General features: G+C 39.7%; 1 protein-coding gene across 5 annotated transcripts in view; it reads left to right on the forward strand.

Annotated features, from left to right (window-relative positions):
• The first annotated feature begins 209 nt into the window (after window positions 1–209).
• The window catches only part of LOC103476687 (equilibrative nucleoside transporter 1-like), a 34,138-nt gene continuing 10,943 nt past the window's right edge, over window positions 210–23,404 (forward strand). For 2 of the 5 annotated variants that reach the window (XM_008429178.3, XM_017309169.2), the window contains exons 1-3: window positions 14,650–14,802; window positions 23,066–23,148; window positions 23,311–23,392. In XM_008429178.3, the coding sequence (XP_008427400.1) occupies window positions 23,120–23,148; window positions 23,311–23,392 (111 nt within the window). In that variant the 5' untranslated portion in view covers window positions 14,650–14,802; window positions 23,066–23,119. Of the gene's footprint in view, window positions 339–14,649; window positions 14,803–16,011; window positions 16,150–21,894; window positions 22,002–23,065; window positions 23,149–23,310; window positions 23,393–23,404 lie in introns of those variants that run through there. The other 3 variants (XM_008429180.3, XM_081616615.1, XM_008429179.3) reach the window with 3 other exon arrangements.

Raw genomic sequence — 23,404 nt, forward strand, 5'->3', positions numbered from 1 at the left:
AAAGAGAGAGAGAGAAAAAAACCGTGTGACGTTATTTCACCACCACCTGCTCGGCTTGGTTACAACAAATATAATCCCCGTGCTTTTTTCTCTATCTCTCTTTTTTTCCCCCCATATTATTATTTTTGTCGGAATCTGGGCCAGTCAGAACTCGCCCCCCTGCCGTCCCCCCCACCAACCCCCCCCCTGCAGCCCGTATGTGTGCCAGCCGCTAGATAACGGAGCGCTGAGTTTCTGCAGCTGTTCGAGGGGGAGACGGAGGAGCTGGCGACCGCATGCACCGACGTTTTTATTTTTTTTACTCCCACCGTGACGCATGTGACGGCATCTTCATGAGGGTAAGTATGTGTTGCGTTTCGCATGCGACGACCAGCGTAATGTGCTGCAGACTGCTGACTCAGGCGGCCAGATAGAGTCCCAGAGTGAATGGAGGGTGTGGGAGTGCGTGCGTGGGGTGGAATGCCAACAAAGTGGTGATTCTTGGCCCGCAAATCCACAAATGCTAATGTTTAGTTTAAATAAGCCTGCGTGCAGTAGTAGGTAGAGCGAAAAACGCTGACAAGGTCAAATGGGACGCAACTGGCGCATCGGTGTACGGGGTGTGAGCAGTGACGTCAGGTGTAAGCAGTGGGTCGTTTTGACAGGGGCTCTCTGCCCTGGGCGGCAGGGCTGGGAGGGCGCTAAGAGGGGGAAAAAAGTTATTGTAGTTGTAACCAAGAGTTTTCTATTGATTTTTTGCATGTCTAAGCAGTGTGGAATAAACCCGCCTGTGTTAGACAGAGGTCCAGGCAAGCAACATAAGAAAGATATTGCTGAGTAAGGGGCTAGTGACACTGAAATTGGTTAGTAATTCACAGATTTTGATTCAATAATGCTAAATTGAAGAGCTGCGTATAGTCTCAGTTATGGAGTATGCACTGCATTCAAAAGTGAAAAATGACATCTATCTATCTATCTATCTATCTATCTATCTATCTATCTATCTATCTATCTATCTATCTATCTATCTATCTATCTATCTATCTATCTATCTATCTATCTATCTATCTATCTATCTATCTATCTATCTATCTATCTATCTATCTATCTATCATTTTCCGTGTTAATATTATCCCCTGCATCGATGTGCGTGTTATGACAGCTGCTCAGGAAGTTGAAAGAGGACTCCTGAACCACTGGAGCAGAGGTTGGGACTTGAACACAGTTGCATTTGAACCTCCACAGCAGGTGCCAGTGTGAGAATGTAGACCCTTGCACACAGCTCCCCTGCAGCAGCAGATAACATGAAAGAGCTCCGAGAATAGACCCCGCTGAGCTAAAAACTACTCCTGCACCATGTAAATCCTTGACCGCATGTTGTCGCTTGCTGCACGCTGTTTTAAGCAACTCCTTCCTCAGTGGGCTTTATGCAGTTGCCGGTGGAGTGCGATAACTTTTGAAGTCACTCGTAAGGCTTAGAGGAAGCCGTGACGCTCAGCGGGGATAAGTTGTTTTATTGGGAGTTAGTTTTCGACACTGTTAAATACAGAAAGAAGCAGGGCCACGACTGCTTTCTATAGGAAAGTTAAATGAAGGGAGAACACAGTGGTGATGGGATCAATAGTTCCACTCAGTGGCTTCATTCAGGAACGAGATATTCTGTAATCAGATAAACACTATCCTAGAAGGAATAAGCAGATAACAAAAAGCTAAGGGCGGCAATAACTGCAAACAATGCATAAATGAAAATTAGCAAGGAAAAGCAGATAAGAGTTCTCAGAACATAACGTGCTGCATGTTTAAGATTTTTGTTGTTCAAAGCCATCTGATTAAATGAGCCATTATCTTGTCGTCTGACCTAGTCCAAGACCTCTGATGGCTCTTCATTTAAATGAGTTAAGATGAAGAAGGGAAATGTTTCAGCAGAAAGCAGTTCTGCTCCTGGAGAGGTGGGAAGTGGTTTCCTGCTTGAATACATTTGTTTTAATGAATGGGTCATTAGTAGACTCCTGCAGAATATGGTGACAGGGTGAGATAATTAAACTGCCTGAGCCCTTGGAGTGCAGGCCCCATCTAAATCTGGCCCCTGACAGTTTTACGCTTCTGCTCCAACACTGTTCACTGCAAAACCCCCAAATCCCACTGGTCTAGTATCTAGTGCAAATACCTTAGTATACTTGAAATAAGACAAAACTAATTAACAAGTAACTTTTTGCAGAATATAGAAGCTTGTTTTAAGTAAATAATTCCTTAATATTGATGAAAAAGTTCTAGTTTCATTGGCAGATTATTTCACTTATAACAAGACATTTTTCCCATGTTAGAAGATAATTTATAAACTAGACAAAAAATACGTGGTAATATTTGTGTTTTTGCAGTGTTGTGATAATTATCAATTTAATTATCAATTTAATCGGCACAAGTTATAACTTAAAATATTTGTGATCTTATATGTGATACAGTTTATCTTTCTGGATGAAAACACTGTTTTAGATTAACAGGATTAAAACAGGATTTGGAAACTTTTTTTTTTTTTTTTACATTTTATTGGAAGACTAATGGTAAAAATCTATACATATTTTAACTCGCAGCTGTATTGATGGGTCCAAAATGTCCCTAATCACATTCCTGTGATGACACCCCATCAGATAATTGGTTGTTTTTGATAGCCTTATTTTCTTCTTAGACATATTTTAAGATTAATCAATAAAAATCAGTAGAATCACCATCTTCAGTCAGTCAATCTAAAAAGAACGTTTTGTGTGTAATGACATCATCCTTCGTGATTTTCTCTTCTTTAGGCTTTTTCCATGTGTTTTTGTTGTTGCGCATCGTTTTTTTGACGCAGCTCTCGACTGACTGCAGCTCCTCTATACACATCACTTTTTTTTTTTACAGATACTTGATAAATGCATTTTGTTTTTATTTTGTTCTCAAAAGGTTAGTGCTTAAATTTGTGCCTTGGCTGAAGTTGTTTGTCAAAGTCTTTTAGTAGACGCCACGTCTCCGCTAACCTTGGTTCAGCTGACAAATTTTAAGAGGAAGGTGAGGTTTTTATAGCTTCTCTTTTTATGCACTAGAAGACATAGTCATAGTCAAAGTAAAGCTTAACTCTGTGTTTTAAAGCTCCTCAAAGCACAACGAATAAGAATTAATGCAAAATTTGTTATTTACTGAACTCCTTAAATCATTGAGCTTGGTAAAATTTGTAATTTGGGATAAATATCTTCTAAACACTCAAACCAAATTCATCCTCAATCTAGATTTCAGTGGACATCATGTAGACATGTTTGTTTTGGTCCAAAAACTCGCTGCTTACGCTGCGCTCATGCATCGCTCATGCATCGCTCATGCATCGCTCATGCATCGTTCATGCATCGCTCCAGCCCTGGAACGAGCCTTCAGCGCTGCTTTCTTTGACCCAGTTTCACCGACGTCCTTTTCTGCGGCTCTGTCCAAACACTTGATCTCCAACCAGCACCTTCTGTGCCAGGACAATTACACAACTAAAATTAGACTCTGTGGTCTGAAAACCAGGCAAGGGCAAAAGTACACAGCATATGGGCAAAGCACCAGAGTAATATGATGCTGGAGGGGGTAGAGGAGCCAGCTGATCTGGACCGGGTCGTTGTCACTGCGGTTTCAGCCGGATGTCTGCTGCCGCAGAAAGACATAAGGAGCCGCGGAAAGCTGGGAGACATAAGTGCAGATGTACTTTCAAAGGGTGGCAGCTATCTGTTCACAGGTATTTTTTGTGTAAAAATACTTTTTGTTTAAATTATTTTCTAATTTAGTTTGAGAAGCTGCTTGCATATCCATCATCTCTATATGGATACAGCTAAACCCAATTTAAGGAATGTCTCCAAAAGCTCACTAATACGACGTTCAGCTACATATTTAATTTGATTACTGGTGATGTTGATTTTAGATTTTTTTTTAAAAATCTGGTTGTTGGTTTTATTTTCGTTGATCTACCTGTTGTGCTGAACAGAATATTGTACTTCCCTGAAACAAGTGAATCTTCATGGACTTTCATGAAGCCTTCAAGATGGATGCTCCTGTCTTTGCTTATCTCCTGACTTTCCCTCCTGTTTTGCATCTTGAGTGATGGACAAGAGCTCCTCTAATTGGTAGCAAATGTTTTTCATTCCTCAGATTCAGAAAGCAGTGGAGACATCTCCACAGCAGGAGTGTTTATTTAGTGGAAAACAAAGAATCAAGAGCATAGAGGGCTCCTGTATTCATCTGCAAGAAAATGATTGGTTTGATAATGTGTATAATTCAAATGCTTCACCGCATTTATTCAGAAAACAAGACAGTTTAGTTAAGAGCCGCTGGAATGTGGTCTCATTAGTTTCCATAAGCAGATAATCTCAGGTTTGTTTTGTTGAATCTCGACTGAAGTATCTCGTACACAAACACTGATGAGGATGTTGAGTTCAGCGGGAGGAGGGCTGGTCTCTGACGATCTTCTGTCAACAAATATCCACACAGATTTGTAATAACCTCACTTGAATGTAGTTTATGAAGTGAAAGGGAGATATTCTTATAATGTTTGTGTGTAAAGACTGTAAGGGATCCATCCACTGATGAAAACCCATGATCATCAAGAGATTAAAGCTGACTTCTTCCATTGTGCCTGAAGGGGAAATAATCACGTGTGTTTGGCATTAGAAACATCTTGGTGATGTTAAAAACAAAAGGGAATTTCATTATTTCTAAAAAAAAAAAAAAAAAAAGTTGTTGGTTAGAATGAGAGAAACCAGGGGAAAAGCTGGAATGTCTTCCTCCTCATTTTATAAGACTTTGCTGCAGTGAGTCCAGTTCTGAGGAAGTTGTACATTTTGTACATTTTGCAAATGTCAGGACGGTGCGCCGCACGGGATGAAGCGCCTGCCTCACAGTAAGAACATCCGCATTTGAAACCCTGGACAGGAACTTTCTTCCTTATATAAATTTATTTTATACCAGCTGAAAGAAAAGAAAAAGGCATGGCATGGCATGAGTGGTGGAAATATGTGGTTTAATTATGTGCTCCTTTTTCTGTTGAAAAGAGTTAAAACGCCCATGTTTGAAAATGGAAAAATTAAGATAAAAGTCCAACATGGTTGCTTTAGATATGAAACACAGTGAAAATGGTAATTAAAATAAATAAACATGATTTTAATCTCTTTAAAACAAACACATATGATGGGTACAATCTAAATGCAATTATAGATTATGTTGCTATGGATACAAAATGCAGATAAAGGACTTATTGGCCTGATTTAACCTGGTCAGCGAACATATCAACCAGCAAAATCCACAAAATGTTCACATTTTGCAGTGAAACACAGCTAATTTTGATTTAAACTTCAATGTTATTCCCAGACCATATCTAACATATGTAATTAAGTGGTGAGTGGCAGATCACACTGCAGACTACAGAGTGCAAAGCTTTTGGTTTTGCTTTGATAAAACACAAGACAACCCAAAGAGACAAGAGAAAACATATAGACATGAAGAACGCCCTGAAGGAGAACAATTGCTCAGCTTTCAGTTTCATGAAACTGAAAGCTGACTATTAAACACTTTTAAGTTTAATAGTAAAATAAATGCTAGAAATTGATGCAATTCTGCAAGGAAGAGTGGACATAATCTCTTAAACACTTGGTGTAATGGACTGAATACGAGTTTAAAGCAGATGTTTAGAGGCAGCTGTTTTCACCAAGATTAGTTAAACATAATGCCAGGCTGCTTGGAATAGCTTTGTTCCCCTTAACAAATAAAGTCACCATTTAAAAATTGCTTATTATTAATGATCTGACAACTTAGTAGAAACAGAGTACAATATGTAAAGGGATTAATGCTGCTTTTTTACTTCAGCTTTTCTTGTTATTCTGTTGCGAAGGAAGACGTGTGAGAAAGAGACAAGTTTTGAGAAACACAATATGGTTTGCGGCTTCTTTCTGTAGACACTACGCAACGAGACTAGACAGCCGTGTTACTAAACGACTTATGACTAACATATTATCAGTTAATTTCATCTTGATGTAGTCAGCTAAACAGGAGATATGCTCTATGTTAAATTGAGGTAATAACAATAGTAACATTTTATTATTTTGCTGCAGAAGTGGGTCACATGATTGGTCATTTAATTCCACATTTTTAAAATGCACTGGCAAAGGACTGGAAACAGTTCACTGACTAATAAATGAAGAAGTTTCTTTACCAGATTATTATGTAATGACAAAAAAGTGGCAGGAATATAACAGCTGTTTCAGGGTTTTTTCTCCATCTGAATGGGGAACTCAATTCTTTCTTCAGCGTGTTTCCTTTCGTTGTGCGTGTTGCGTTGATGTATATGTTCAGGATACATGTAATTTAGTGTCACACTGCCGTGTGGCTTGTGTGATAGATCTGTTCTACGCCACTCAAATGACTTTATCTCTTTTGCTGATTAAATCAGGCAGGTTCAGGGGTAAAATGATGTATCATTTATTTGTTCCTGTCTAAGAAACCTGTTTAGTCCCAGATGTGTCCAGGAGATTCATGGTTTGGATTTAAGAAATATTTTTCCCATCCTCTCTAAAAGTGACATAAAGACAGCTTTGGATGCATTAATTACCTCATAGTTAGATTATTACATTTCTTTATATTTTAACATTGTAACATTGTCTGTAAAGCTGCTCCTGCATCATAACTGCAGCCAGATTCCTAACTTGACCCTGAGAAGTTACAGCCTCATTCGGGAAACAGATTTTGTTCATTATTTTGTTTTTAAAGCAGTGCGTGGGCTGCCACCTTGATATATACCCAAACTCTTTCATTATAGTCTTAAATCATCTAAAGAACTTATTTTGGATGTAGACAGTCAGAGAGGTCAGTACCGGCACCAGCATCGAAGCTTTGGAACAACTTTTCAAGTTTTCCTCCTTCACAATATTTGGAACACCACTTGAGATTTGTTTATTTTTATTTATTATAGTAGTCATCATACTACTGGAACCATTCTACATTTGATCATTGTGCAGGTGGAAAAGTACGATGAACTGGTTTTCAAAATGTTTTACAAAGCAAATCTGAAAAGTGTGGTGGGTTTTTGCATTCAGCGTCCCTGAATCAGACTACTTAGTAAATTCACTTCCATAGGTGTGTCTCTATCAACTTTGCTAGAGAGTAGCTGTGCTTTGGAATTTGAAGTATTAGAAACGGTTGATGGAGATGCAATTCAAAATACATTTCCGAGTTTCACAGAAAATATTTGTATTGATTGGAGAGCTTCTCTGAATGGCAATTTTCAGCTCTTCCACTGATTTCCAGTCAGGCTTACATCTTGATTGTGACTATTAGACCATTCTGCATTGATCTAAATCACTCCATTTTAGTTCTTTTGCATTTTTAGGGTGAAGGTGAACCTTCTCCTCAGTTTCAAATCTTATGCAGTTTTTCTTCCAGGACTGCCTCGTATTTAACTCCATGCATTCACCGTTGCTGATGGAGAGAATGATTGCCACAGCTTGATGCTGCAGTGTTTTAAGTATAGGCCAAAATAGTTGCTGTGTCTCCTAAGTGGTTGGTGGCTAACTTTACAATGGCTTCTTCCTAATCCTGCTTCCTATTTACAAAGTAGGTGAAACTGGTTGCACGGATTTTGTTTTATTCTCTTCACTCTGCTGATGGCAACAGCGGGAAAAAACAACTGTGCATGTGTTTGCGGATCCAATGGCTTTCACAGATGGTCCTCAGGTTCATTTGAGTTGGTAGAAAACATTCACAGCTCGATGAGTTGGTACGGCGAAAACACAGCGTGTGTCTCACGCAACAAGAGATGGGGAACAATTGACTAATGGGCTTCAAATGGCCAAACATCCTCCTGTGGTCGGGTGCTTTCCTCCATCAGGACAGGCCAGCAGGATGGTTGTCAGCCTCTGATAAGATAAAAGGTGACGGCCGATGAGGTTCCCATTCAAAGACTCACATCCCTGAGGTGAAATCTAGAGATGATGACGAGCTGGCAGCAGAATTTAAAATACTGCCCGTCAGGAGGGAAGTCAGCTTTCATGGAATCGTCCTTGCAAGTGATGTTTTGCGAGCGGAGACGCACAAGTACTGATGTAGCTTTGCGCATATTATGAAGGAAAGGGCTGAAACATCGGAACCGTCTGCAACGCGCATGCTGCTAGCATGATAAACAACTGGGCAACCCAGTTTCCTTATCACGCACAGACACGTGCATGGGACCCCCCCACTGTCACGTTACATTACACGCAAGTTTGTCTTTACTTTGATGTGGAGAAAAGTCAAATACCACTGTTAAATTTCAGCTGGTCAGATTACAGTAACTCATATTCATTATGGTTCTGGTGACAGGTTGGAACAGGTGCCAAAAGGGAATCCTGTGCAGTAAAAAATGACTCGAGGTTCTCCAGATCTGCCTTCGTGGGTCATAGGTGCAATTGTGACAAAATTCGCCCCTCAAATTTTGTTCTGCTATTTGCTTAGTTGAGCTTAAGACTTAAAATCCCAACAGTTCAGCATAAAAGACTCAAGAGATTTGAACTTACTTATTAAAGATTTAGTTTCCCTTTGATATTCCTTTACGTCTAGGGAACCGGTTGTCCAGTGGTGCCATTTTCACGTTCATGAGTTTTCGGCCCAATCTGTTTTTCATTTATGATTGCACAACAGTGGAGCGACTGGAGCCCCCTCAACCCTCTAACATCCTTTTTCCTGACATTCATGCCTTTTGCACTTCTGCAGCTCAGATCTCATTAGGAAAAAAACGGCTGAATATTGCCTGCATTTTGTTGTTCCCTTGTACACAACTTCAAATAAAATCCCCTGAATGTGTATTTTGTTTAGATAAATTACCTATAGTGTTCAACTCCTGCTTATTTCCTGTTCCCCTTGTCTTTCTCAACTATGCACTATCACGGTTTGAGTCGGGGAACAGAGGAAACTAGAGAACTTTAGACTTAGAATTGAACCAAAAGTTTTATTGAATTTTACCCTAATATTTACACAAACAGTTGCATGGGAAGGTCCGATCATCCTGCGCTTCAGGAAGCGTCAGCGCTCCACCAGTAAACATATTTTGGCATATTCTATGAGCAGTAAAAAGATGAGTTTGTAATTTTGTTGTTAAATATTTTTGCCAAAAACAAGACTAATTTGAAAAATATATCAGTTTAGAAGTGGGGTTTTTTTTTATTTTACTTTTGGGTTGTTGACCTGGATCTTAAAGGAGGAATGTTTTTTTCTTGAAATGTTTCATAACTTAAATTCTAACACTCCTCCTTTAAAGCTTTCCTTGCCTCCCTTTTCCTGACATTTTCCAGAGATGAACTGCTAAAATTTCTGCTCAAACCGAGGTTGACCTTTCACTTTAAAATGTGCTTTTATATATATCTATCCATCTTCTTTACACCCTTGTCCCTTGGCGGGGTCGGGAGGTGCTGGTGCCTATCTCCAGCTGATGTTCCGGGTGAGAGGCGGGATCTCCCTGGACATGTCGCCAGTCTGTCGCAGGGCAACACAGAGACACACAGGACAAACAACCATCCACACACACTCACACCTAGGGACAATTTGGAGAGGACAATCAACCTGATAGTCATGTTTTTGGACTGTGGGAGAACATGCAAGCTCCATGCAGAGAGACCGGGGCTGGGAATTGAACCCAGAACCTTCTTGCTGCAAGGCAACAGCTCTACCAACTGCGCCACTGTGCAGCCCCACTGTGCAGACTTTGACTTGACACTCGTGTCAAGTCAAAGTCATAGTCAAGTGTCAAGCCAAGTCATATATATATATATAAGTACGATCAGCTGGCCCTGATTGTAGTTGGTTTCTAATGTTTTTCGCAGCCCTGTATACCTCAAATGTTTCTGCACACTTGCTACAAATGTAACAGCACTCGAGCAAAAATCCACAGGAACGTCCATGAAACAGAGAGAGCAGATTTTTTTTTGTATATTTCAAATTTTATGATGAGTCACAAGGGATGGAGAATCACGAATCAAGCCAAGAGTTTGTTTGCCTTTTCGACATTATTTATATGCAAGTAAAACAGTTTGTCCTTTCCAAAAGAAACACAACAAAGTCAATACATGCTGTTTGGCTTTAATTACTTGGGAATAACAGTAAAACCGATCGGGTTAATTAAGAGCAATAAACATTTCGACTCTTTCATTGGCTGCTAATCCGATGGTGCAACGTGTTTGGCAAAACTATTTCATTTTTCAGAGAAGCCTACACCCGTAATCTGATTCAGCGATAAGCAGAGACCAGCTTTGTGTTAAATACAGTTTGTATATGTTGGAGGAGGGAATGAAGGGTAACTGAAGAAAAGAGTTTAATTATTATTTTTGGGAGGTTTAATGGAGGAACGTGTGAGACGGCAGCAGAACAGAGCAACTATTGTAAAGTTGGAGCGGCTGAACTGTTGACTGGTTGTTTTTAAGCGTCTCCAGCAGATCCCTTTTCTATGCCTGTCGTCACCTTGAGATAAACAATAATCTGCCAAACAGAGGCCATAAATCCTTAATCCCAGCAGAGTTTATAGCTCCACTGTGTCTGAGTCATCCCGGGTTAAAGCAATGGTTCTTTTGGAATTCCTCTCCCGTCACGGTCTTCCTAAAACCTCAGGATGTGCTCAGAAATCCAGCTCCAGTCCTTTCCTGTCGTGCCCCCCTCCTCCTCCTCACCCTCCAAGCACGACTCTGATGGTACAAATTTTGCAGGATGCTCCCAACTTGGACTTGTGCGGTGTTTATTTGTCCCTCTTCTGTTCTAAAAATTGCCTGCTGAGGAACCGTCTGTGTCGGCAGGAAGCAAAGGGGTTAAGATTTTCACCCAGCGATGGAAGTGCGCTCAATTAAAGGAGGCCAGGTCCTCTAACAATGTGCTGCGGTTTCCCAGCGGCGCCCTAATGGTGGCTTTCTGATTATCTGCATTTTGAAAAAGCGTCACTCACAGGTGCGATGCATGTCTGTTATGTTGTGGTTGTGAGCTTTTTTACCACAGCCGTTAGTTTTAAACCGTCCTTCCTGAACGGTTGGGATGCTTTGTGAAATATGAACGACTAACACAAAGAAATATTTGTCAAACGTTATCCTAAAAGAATAAAAAAAGATCTAGTACAGAGTAAACATGGTGTATGAGCTGTTAACTAATTTGCTCAAACTTTTTAAATATACTGAACAAATGAACAACATCTGTGATGAAAATAACAAAGGAATTAATCAGTCTCTGGCTCACAGTAAAGCCCAAAAATATTCATGCCGTTGAAAGATTTTGTTTTAAAGGGATCACTTGACTGACACGTTGCCTCGTAATTAACTATTTGAAGCGGTGCGGAAAAAGTCCTGAATTATGATCTGTGATTGGAGCTAAATAATGGATAATGGATTTTTTTTTACAACCTGTAGGGATAATATTCCAAATACAAGAACTTACAAAAGTATTTTTAACTCTTAAACCTTTGCAAATCGTGTCAAGTCAAAACTATTAACCATATGTGTTTTTTTTTTAGGGTTTTATGTTACAGATAAATAATTGTCTGTATGATAATTGTATCAGTGATGCATAATTGTACCACTGTGTTCAATCCCTGAGTCAATACTTTTAATTTCTGTAGTAGGTCTTATACTGCTGTGTCTACCTGATGTTCACATTTGAATACTGGCATTTTGGATGGATTTTGGTTGGATGGAAAACATATTATAATATATTTTACATTTTGCCACAAATTCCCAGTTGGATTTTATGTGCTCATAATATTTATCTTGCAACAATTAAATGCTTCTCCAAAGAGATCAACTCTAATTGCATTTTTTTGTTGTTTTAACTGGATTTCTGACCATTGAAAAAATCCAACACTCTCACTGAAGAACGGGATCCCAGATCATGATGCTGCCACTGCGTTCTTGTGCTGCTGGATGCCCTATAAAACTTGGGCCAAGCTTTAAACCAGACTTTTCACGTTCTTGTGATTTCTCACCTAATCTGTGGCCCTCTGCAGCTCCCACAGTGCTAGCACAGGCCCCTTCACTGCTTCTGTCATTAATACTTGCTCAGCTTGTCAAATCACTTTTTAGTTCTGCCACTTCTCAGTGAGATTCTTCCATTTTGTGATATTGTTTGGTTGCCGTAACGCTACTAGAAATTGAGTTTCTCCCTGGCCCATCTGCTCCCTGCTCTGCTTGGCCTCCATGATGCCGTTTCTCCACTGGTTTTTTCTGAAGCCTCCACAAAAGAGCCAGATTCACATCCGAGGTTACATAACACACACATGGACTCTATTTACAAACTAGGCAACGTTAGAAGGTGGTTGGCTACACCAGGTTTTGTTCTGACGTTTTCACCGCGAAAGACACTTTTAAGATTGGATAAAATCCAAATATGACACGTGGAAATTTGCTGTTGAGGCTAAGGTTTGATTAAGTATTTATTTTTAAATATTCAATTAGTTTATGTACATTTTATCAACCATTTTTACATCTCCTGTCATTTAAAAAAAAATTCAAGCTTTGTGCCTATTATTTTGATAGAGTCCAACTTTTACTGCTGCCTTTGCCCTACTTTACTCGTTTCTGTTCTTCTCCTCGGTCTCTTTCCTCTGTGTGGAAAAAGTCAGTCGAGGTGGAGCTCCACAGTATCTCCTTACTGTCTGTCTCTCCGCTGGTCACAGAGAAACAAGTAAACAAGGCCTCAAAGAAACGCAGACAGCCATTTTCACCTTTGTGGCGTAAACATATTTAAATGCAGCCCTTCAGGAAATAAAGAGCAATTTTGGGTTCTCACACCAGACAGAAGCAGCTCAGTTCTCCTCCTCACTGGGGTTTTTGGTTGGAGGAAAACACAGCCAAACTGCTCGAGCTCTTCGTCACAGATGGGTTTTTTAACCACGGAGAGCTTTTTTTAGCCTGGGGGAGAGACAGGGTGTGGATGACTTGGATCTGCGGGGGTAAACAACGTGTGCAGGCTCATATTCTGGACCGAACGCCTCTTCACTGTCGGTTCAGACAGATGAAAACACCTGTGATATTTTGTAGGGAAAACAAGTTGTTTCTTTATGAGTTTATGGCATCAAGTGAGTACAGTATTTGTCTTTCTTTGTGCTCCGTTACATAAAGGACGATGGTTGGATGTTGGTGCGTTTCTGTGCTGTCCCCCTTCATCCCAGACACGCCGTTATCTTCTGCTTTTGATTATTCCTTTCTCATTTGCATTAGACTGACGTCAGCCTGAACCCCCAGCCTTGGTTCACATGCATTTCTTCAGACATTGTATTTCTTGAACAAAGGACAGCGTTTGTTATTCGGTTTCTCACATGCCTTGCTGTTTCTATTTTTTTGATACATTTACTCAAACCATCGTTTTTGGCCTCGTTTGACCTCAGATCAATCCTCTACCCATCAGTTACTGTGCAGCCTTGGGGCGTTTACATGTGAACTGTGCATTTGGGCTGCTCATATTTATGCTACCTGCTGCTGCATTTGTGGTTTCCAGTTTTATCTTGCATCACAACATTACATAACGTCAAACTTATTTATTGTGAAGTTCAACTCACAGCAGGAAGCGAAGTTCAGCAGACCCCACAACTCATTTAAAGTTAGACTCAACAACATGGTTAGATTTGTAAAATATATATATTAAAGGATGGATATTATCTCCAAGTACTGCTGCCATCCCATCTGGATTACTGTGAGCGTCCAGCAGGCCGGTCAGCCACAAGACACCCCCGGCCTCCACACCCAAACTAAACTCAAATCAGATGGGATAAGTTGGACTTGAGAAGGGAGTGAAATAAATGTTGCGTGTGCAGAAACTCCTGCAAGGATGTAAGAAAAAACACTTACAGATGGTGACTTGGAAAGTCTTACCAAGAAAGGCAACTGGGAATAATCTGGTTTGTTCTGTGTTTTAGAAATGAAACACTGAACGAGAAAGTATCCAAACTGTGAGGTATAGCTATATTACACTACATCTGAAAACAGCTGGACTCTATTTTTAGGTCACTTCTAAATGTAACTTGCTTTCAGTTGATTTTAATGAGTTGTTGCGTCTAAAGTCCTTAGTATAGTTTGGGCCATAAGTTTCCATACATAGAAAAAATAAACATTTATATTGGATAATCGTTTTTATTGATATAAAGTGCTCTAAATGATTACCGTTGTTTTGAATACACATATTAATACGTGCACCACTTCGTCGTTGATCTGCAACATTTCCAGTTTTCTGAAACTTGCAAATAAAAAAACTTGCTCTTTAGTCAAATACTTTAGTCTTCTTGGGTATCTGAAATATACATATAAAAAATATGCATTTGACATTCTCCTATGTATGGAAACTTATGGGCCACTGTGTATTTCTTATGGTGATGTGAAAAGTTTACCTACCACAAAACGTATTTGAAAAGAGCACCCAGAAAAATGTAGGTTACTGAAACACCGCACAAACTCCCCCTCCTACACAAACTACATTAAGACACTTCAGGTACATTTAGAACATATAATTTATGATTTCCGTTCAGTTTTTCGAGGTATGAAAGTTGGAAAGTTATGATTAAAACTGTTTCCCTACATATAAACGTAGTTTTTTCATACAAAAAGATAATTTGAAGAGCACAGTGCTGTAATGACTTCAGGATCCCCTCAGACTTACATCAGATATATAAATGTGTCAAACCGTAAGAGTCGGAACTGTCTGTGATACACGCCCATATCGCTGGTCATCCATTCACAGTGAGTGTGAAGAGAGCTGCGAAACTCTAGGGGGGACATTGAAGCTGTCCCTGTATCTAAACGGACTCAGACGGACAACACCGACTTTAACACGGTAAGGCGTTTCTCTGCTGCTACTTTACGTGAATAAAATGATGAACACGCCGCAGCCAGTCTGGCTCGGACCGGTTCTTCTGGATGAAGTTTGTCTTCAGCTTCAGAAACTCAAGTCATGAAAAATAACGGGACAGAATGATGAAAATGCCGCCGGCGGACATAATTTAGTGGTTGTAAGACTATTTTTGTCGTCTTATTTTGCTGTTTCAGAAGTCATAAATAGATGGAGGTGGAATATGTGACTTTTTTTTTTTTTTTTTATTAAATAACTGTTTTCAGCCGCATTTCTTTGTCTGGCTTAAATTTACCGCCATTCGCTTCCTCGTGCCGGTGTAATATAGTGAATAAACCCACCGGAACGTAAAACAACCCGGTCTCTTCCTGAAGCGGTGAAAACCGTGAACCATGCCGGGCTGAGACTCTGTTCTTTTGGGCGAAATGTTTTAAAACGGCGTCGTTGTTTAGAGTGTCGGAGGGCGGTCGGATATTTTTGCTCGAACCTTAAAATCTTTGCGTAAACATAGAGTATAAAAACACGTGGTTCGCTGTTATAAATGAAGTCTTGAGTGGGAACACGTGGTCCTGGCTGCTGCATCACAGGACAGAGCAGAGATAAGAGACGAAGCTTTATCAGCTGGTCGGTGTCCTGAAAGAAAAACATGTTTGTTTCCTTCACTAAAACAGTAAGTCTTTATGTACCTTACATGTGTAGTGACTGTCAAAAGTCTACACTTGATTGCTTACTTTTGGTGATATGAACATTTTGATCATAGTACATCAGGCAAACATTTCCAGTGTTAAATGTGGAATATGTCCAGTACAATTTAATTTGGGGAAAAAAAAACAAAGCAGATGTGTTAAAAAAAACTACTTCCATAACCTAGGACAAATACATTTCATATCTTCTTGTTTACACACCTAAATAACTTGAAATCAAACTTCGCTGTTCTAGTGAGATTTTCACATGTGGCACAATAAATAGATGGTAAAGAAATATTCAGTTCTGAATAATAATAATCTGACGTTGCTTTTCTTTGCTTTCAAGAATGAACTGTTCCAATTACCAGTTCATTCTTGTTTCATATTCGGGTTGAATATGAAGCAAAGGCCTTAATTTTACAAGAGAATAAATTCAAGTGAAGAAAATGACACTTTTTGGAAAGGCCAAAGATAAAGTAAAATTAGTGTCTCTATTCCGTCCTGACAGAGCGTTTGTGCTTTTCCCCAACTCCGTTCACCCTGAAGAGAAGGAGAAAAAGAGAAGCTTCTTTGTTTTTCAGCAAACAGCTGATGTGAGCTGACATCTGCCCCTCGGTGGGATTTTCTTTTTCACACCTGTTGCACGGTGAGTTGAAGCTAAATCAAAGCCAGAGGGACATCGCCTGTGAAGGCAGGATGTACAGAGTTTGTCGTTTTGAGGTATAAAAACGTGGTTGAAACTAGAAGGAAGTACCAGCCACTGCCCTCTTACTCACTGCCACATGGTGAGGAGACGTCACTGCAAACTACAGAGTAGTAGCTGGAGGTGGGCTCTTTGTTGCTCTCAGAGTGGCGGGAATCATTTGGGGTGGAGAGCTGGCAGGCTGACGACAAAAGACGTCAGACCTTTTAATCCTCCGCCTCACGTAATTGCACTCCTCTAAAAGTATCTTGTAAATGACTGTTTCCTTGTCTTATTTTTTCCTGTTCTTGATTGGATCTTTATATACCAGAGATAAAAATGTCAGTGATTCACAGGATTGAAATCACTTACGTTTAATATTGTTTGGGTCCAAACGGCGAAACATACCAGGGCTGAGTAAACAGGAGGAAGTATGTACTTTGTTAGCTTCCTGAAGTATTTGCTGTGTCTTAAGTTCAAGGATGTTTTCTCTTAGCTTGTCTTAATGATTCAAATATCAGCCTAATTTCCACTTTTATTGAAAGTGGTTGTTCTTTTTTTAAGGCTTGTGACAAATGCAAACTAATTTCTGTGAACAATTGATAACAAGCATAGGCCATAAAAGACAAATTGTGTTGCAGATGCTCTGATCAGCTGATCAGTGTAATGGTTTTGAATCCAACAGAAAAAATGGGTTACAATGATCACATTTTATGCTTCAAAGCGTGTGTCCATAACTTTTATCTGATTCTTCATAAAGATGAACAAAAAGTGCATCAAATCAGATGCTGATTTGTGATGCACTTCATGAACAAAACATTAGTTTCCAGTATTTGATCTTCTGATGTTCAGTTAGAGCCAAATCATGGAAAATTGATTAATTTTACTCTCTGTCCAGTTGGTTGGCGTACATCTGCTACAGCTTTAAAGTAAAACATGTTGCAATGTTAGAAAACATACATCATCTTGACTCTTCCTTTTCCTTCTGAACAATGAATTAATGAAAACTTTATTGCTGTCACAAAGGTTTCAAATGTCTTTCAGGTTTTCTTCTTAGTTTAAACGGAAGCGTCGTCACTTCTAGCCTAAAACACAGTTGATTCAGACTTTGATCGCGCTTCAACTCAATGTCGCACTCGCATGGTTCACTAACATGATTCGTTCTTTATGCCCCATGAAAGCGACACTCAGTACAAACACTGTCTACCGTCTCAAAAGGTTTTAAATATTAATAAGTTAATTGTTGCATATCCACAAGTGAAAAAAATACTAGACTGGTGGTTTCCAGTTAGATGATGTTTGTTTGAAGTAAGGAGAAAACATGAGTCATTTTGCTGCTTCATTTTCTCATTGTTCAAAAGAAGAACCACAGCAGTTGAACATTTGCGGTTTCTCAAACTCATCTCAACTCTGTGACGTTGGGTAACTTAACCACCTTGCCTTGCCCAGTGTTCAAGCTTGGGTAGAGACCCGCAGCATCATGAATCCCCCACCGTACCTGACAGTCGACATTTATCTGTGTTTTCCTGGTGGCTCAATCCTAATCTCATCTGATCAAAATGCATTTCTGGTTTTGGTCTGTTTACTGTTTAGCAAACCGTAAGATCTCGTAATTAATCAACCAGCTGAAATGTAGATACTTGGAGAACTGGTATTATCAAGATGGCAGCGCTGATATATTCCAATAACTCATAAAACTTGCTAGTAAGCATGCAAGTATGAAATCTCAACCGTCTGTGGATAGAGCGTGCAAAGTGTGTGCGGCTTGCAGTGCGCCTCAGTGTTTTATTGCTTTTACTGCAATAAAAATGTTCTGTTGGTTAAGAGAAATGAGCTTCTGTGGCACTTAATATCCACATTTTGTGAACATTTTCTTTTTTTTTTCTTGCCTTCAAAGCTTAGCAACTCCAATTTGATATTTGGAGAAAGATTATTAGAAGATACAAGGACATAGTTTAATATGTATTTTCAAGTCTTCCTGCTTCAAGAGGTTATTTATATTTAATATAAGTGAAGGAAAGGTCATGTTGTGTGTCAGAGAGGAGCTGCTGTTAAATGCGTTTCCAGAGAAACATTTGTACCTTAATCAATTTTGGATTTACTGTTTTGAAGTCTTTTCCACTCAGCAGTAACATCCACCCAGAAGAATGTGGTTATCAATGTGACCTGGTTGCACTTTTTCGCTGGTCAGACGGTAAGAGTTGGTCATATTTCAGCAGGATCCACACAGCTGGTTCTGATTCTTGTCACCAGTGGGTTTCTTTGTCCATCTGTAAAGCTCTTTATGCACCGTTATCAGGACACCTGATAACAACGGTGGTTTACTTAAAGTCAATGGTTTACTTTAATCCTGTTTCAGTAAATAATGCATGAAGACCATTTTATAGACATGCTGAATTGACCATTATTTAAAGGGCAGCTCAATGTGTTCAAATATCACATGGTTGTTGTTCTTTTGAGGCCGCAATTAATGTTTTATGACCTGATAAGGAGGACAATGCTTTCCTTTCTTTGTTGTCCTGAAATGAAACATTTGATTTGGTTGCAGATAGCTGAACTCTACGAAACAGGATAAGCATGAATCAGTCTGTAGAAGTTTTCTAATTGGTGATCTGAGGACCAATTAGAAAACCTCAACATGAGTTTTGTCCAAGATATTGTTGTAGTATTTATTGTCATACATATTTGAACTCATTTGGGATTATATAGATGAAATATTCTTTAAACGTATTTCTAAAAGTGTTCTTGCTTTGGTGTGTTGATTTGTTTCCTCCTATTACTTCTGAGAAAAACATTCAGGTTTAAATCTGTCCTGATGAAATGGCATTGCTATGCGTGTGCGTGAGTGTGTTTCTGCTTGTCTGTGTGTGTGTTTAGCTTCCATAAGCACGAGGAAATGACCTCCAGAAGGATGTTCTATTCCCCTGATCATATGACCAGCATCAAACTATTCCTCAGTCTGATAATAAAGGTGACTCTGTTAGAGATGGCATACAGTAAGGAACATGAACTCATGTCCTTTTAAACTCCTTCAACATCCACGGGTCCTAGACTTCAGCGTTGTGTTTTCCTCTAATTGCATTTTTTTTTTATATCGGCGTGATACGACTGAATATTAAAATTGAAAAACGAGAACAGAGCTTTAGTTTGAACCTGGTACATTTCTGTTCCAGTTCTGAATGTCACAGAGAGGACAACCAGTAAATGTGTGAAAGTGCACCACTGCACAGACTGCAAAGTGCTGTGTTTCTGCTGGGCACCGCTCCAGTACCGGGCAACCTTTGCCAATTGGCTCATGAGCGTGGTGCTCTGTGAGAGAGACATACTTTGCAGGAGCATGGCCTTAGCGGTATGTTTTAAACGGGGCCCTGTTGTCGCTGTTGTTGTCTATGATGCTGCTGGCTATGATAAGGTTTTCTGGCTGAGCGGAGCAGAGAGATTAGACGCTTGTGGTGACAACCAGAGTCAGCATGGACGTTTTATTTCATAAACATTTTCTTCAAAAACCAGGAGTTCCTGCAGCTTTTCCTGGACGGAGTCCCAGACTTTTCTAGATGGAAGTTGAGTCAAAGTCTGAAACATTATTGGAGTAAAACAAAATATTACATGATGAAGTTTTAGATGATTTCTTCAGTCCAGGAAGAGTTTGGACAAGAACGTGGAGCTGATTAAAACAAGAATGAATGACAAATGGAAGTGTGGGTTGGGGCAGAGTTTATACACATGATAGACAACGATGGATGGATGGGCGGTCCGATTTTTGGATTAGTGATGGATGGATAGATTTTGAGATTCTTTATTTTAATGTATTTTACATCATGTTTATTACATTAACAGTAGAACCAAGAACAAACTCTTGAGAATACAATTCGTTCTTTATAGCCTTTTTTTATTATTTGGACCTGGAAAATGTTTGAATCAGATTTCACATTTTCCTAGTTGTTTCAGACTGTGGAGGATTTTTCCAAACCACAAAGTTTGGGTCAAAGCAACCACACCTACACCAGAGCTAGGTGGAGCTGAACTTAATGGGATCCCTATTGTGTCTCTGTGTTTGTTTTCCACACAAATTACTACATTTTATGAAGATTTTAAAGGAGAAACATGATGGGTAAGAAACTAAATTGCTCTCCCACCATGTCAGAAATAGAAGTGTGTGTGTTTCAGAGCTGACTGAACAGCAGTTACTGTTGGGTCGAAATGTAATTATTGGTGAATTTGATAATAGATGTGTACGTTCGGCATCTCTCCTTGGTTCTGTTCAATTACCAGTAGACATGACAGACGCAGGTCTGTAATTAACCGTTACATAATGTCAGACATAGCATCTCTTCCAGTTCTGCTGAAAGATGTTTTTCTATTTCTTCGGAAAAGAATCTCCAGCGGGTGTTTTGGATTTAAAATTGAGCCTACACACAAACACAATGAAGCTCTCAGTGCTTTTAAAACATTTTGGACACTGATGATAAGATGGCTATCATCATGGAAGAACCCAAGATAGCTCCTGGGTTCTCCAGAAATGTCTTTGTTGCAGAAGTAAAGTTGTTTTCCCAGCCCACATTCATGCCTTTCCCAGACAGTGGTTCTTCAGTCCTGTCGCTGCGATCCGTGATTCGTAATGGGTTAATCGTGCATTAGCCGCATTCATATGTAGGACTCTGTGTGCGAAGTCCTGGTGTAGTCAGGACCAGTCAGATGCACCATGTGATTTGTTACGCCAGTAAACTACATTTGACGTTTTTAAGGTTCAAGTTTGCACAAGTATTTATATTCATGCATCTTGCAGGATCCAATGTTTGTGTATTTAATTGAAGACTGATGCATTAGTTTATTTTTCTTTGTACCATCACTCCGGTTTAGTTTTTTTCCCCTTGATGATCCAAACACTTTTCAATCAATTCATGAAAATGCTAAAAAACAATTGTGAATTAAGGCAATAATACAATGTTTCTGGGATTTATTTTAAATCAAATTAACAAATGCATTAACTTTTTGTCTCTGGTATAGTCCATAAGTGTGATTTGACCTGAAGAACAGGAACTCCTTTGTGTCATTGGGTAACTTCTCATTGGAGCTGAGAAAAATCACATGCGGCGTTCCCCAGGGCTCCATCTTGGATATTAATATTTACATTCCCCTTCTAGCTCAGATTATAATAAGTTAATAAGATTAACTACTATATCTGTGCAGATGATACTCAGCTCTACATTATGTCACCAGGTGGCATCAAACAGATGCTTAGAACAAATCAATATGTGGATGAAAGTTCTTCAGATGAACAAAACAAAATAGTTTTCGAACCAGAGAAGAATGATCAAGACACACAGGTCGAGTTATTTGACAACCAAATTTGCCTTCATCTAGTTCTTTGCAACTGCAAAATTGTAGATGATGTGTTGACGTGAGGTTAAAACATGCACGCGTCCCGTCACATTGAGTGTTATTTTAGCTAGGACGGTGCAAACAGGATAAAAACAATAAAAAGCGAGCAGACTGGGCTGCTGTGTGAGGAGTTTGTGGTCATTTCGCTGAGGACCAAACATCGCTCCATAATTGTTCAGGAGTTTACGTCAACGTGCCAGGGATGGCCACGTGTGTCAGAGGAATGTGAATGTAAAGCTGCACAACAGGGGCTGGGTTGAAGATCCCTCGAGTCCTCAACCCAGAGGCTGGAGGAGGAGATGCAGAGTGGGCCAGGTCTAGTGTTTAGCTGGGTGTTAACCTAGCGAACCTCTGTGGTATAAATGAGGCGTGCGGGGCTTGTTCAGCCGTTGCGTTAGTCGGTGAGAGGAAGCTGGAGTCTCCAGTGCTGGACAGTAAGTCTCTTTTGTTTCAGGGTACTTTGTCACGTTTTGTTATTCAGAGAGTGTAGAGAAATGTGTTGAGATATTGCGGCATTCTGAATTGTGACTTTTGCAATCGTTGCCTAACTTTATCCACAAGCGGTAAGGTTTCTGTGAACTGTTGGCTGCTTTTGACCACCTTCTGCTGTTGCGGCTGCATAATGACTGAAATGTTTCCAATTAGGAAGGAGAGTTGTTGCCACATCTGTTTCTTAAGATTTGTGATGCTCTGCCAACTGAGCTGGCCAGAAGCCACAGCGATTTCTGCTGAAAAGTTAATCTGCCGGCTTCATCTAAAAACAAGACTCCACGGTCGTTTGATAGGCTCAAATCGGCTCTTCTTCTTTCTGCTGATGTCTATTTGAGCAGCCTGTGCCAGCTTGCAAGTTTTAGTTCTTCTTTTATAAATAATGTCGCTGCCTGGAAAATAACAATTTGTGAATTAATTAACCTACAGCAGAAGCTTGGGAGACAGTATGTAAATATAATTAGTTACCAGTTGGGGTGGGGGAAGCAGCTCTGAACATTTAAAATAAACAGCACTGCCTCCAAAACACCAAATCTAAACAAATGGAGATGTTACAAACATACAAAGATCGGAATATTTGTTACTTATTCAAAGTTTCCCCCAGAAAACTTGCTAAACATCCAGCGGCCCGTCGTGTTTTTGAGTTAAAAAATGTTTAAAGTTGACAGGAAATTTGTAAATATTATCACTCAGTAATAATGTGCTATTCAAAGATTAACACGTGAACACCGACTATAAAGTCTTAATAAAGGCAAACATTTTAAAAACACTAAAATACATAAGCAATGCTTAGCCTGGTACGGGCACAAGTGAAGCCTGGTGGCCCGCCAGGCTTATAATACACCGAGGGAAACCATGTTATTTAACATTAATATTCAGTATGAACCAGATCGTTTTTTTCCATGTTTTAGAACATCTATTTACATGAAGAAGGAATAGATTCTGCTGATTGTGGTAAAATATCAATTTTAGCTCTCTGATGGTTTTGTTTTTTTTCTGTTCATTTCAGACCTGGTGCCCCCCGATCAAAGACTGAACACAAACCAGACACAGACTGAAAACCATGACGGCCATCAACGCACCTCAGGATAGGTGAGACACGTTACTGCAAACCAGAGATAACATCTCTGTGTTGAACGAAACGCTCCCGTCTTTAGCATTTGTCTGTCGACAACCAGGCCTGATGAAATCAGCTTGTTGATCTAAAGACGAACGGCTTCACTGACGAACTCTCGTCTGGATTTCCTTTCCCAGATTCCACGCAGTATGGATTATTTTCTTCATCCTGGGCTTGGGAACACTTTTACCGTGGAATTTCTTCATGACAGCAACAATGGTAAGATGTTTC

Source organism: Poecilia reticulata, chromosome 15 (genome assembly GCF_904066995.2).
Source record: "Poecilia reticulata chromosome 15, P_reticulata-male-v2, whole genome shotgun sequence".
Lineage (NCBI taxonomy): Eukaryota > Metazoa > Chordata > Actinopteri > Cyprinodontiformes > Poeciliidae > Poecilia > Poecilia reticulata.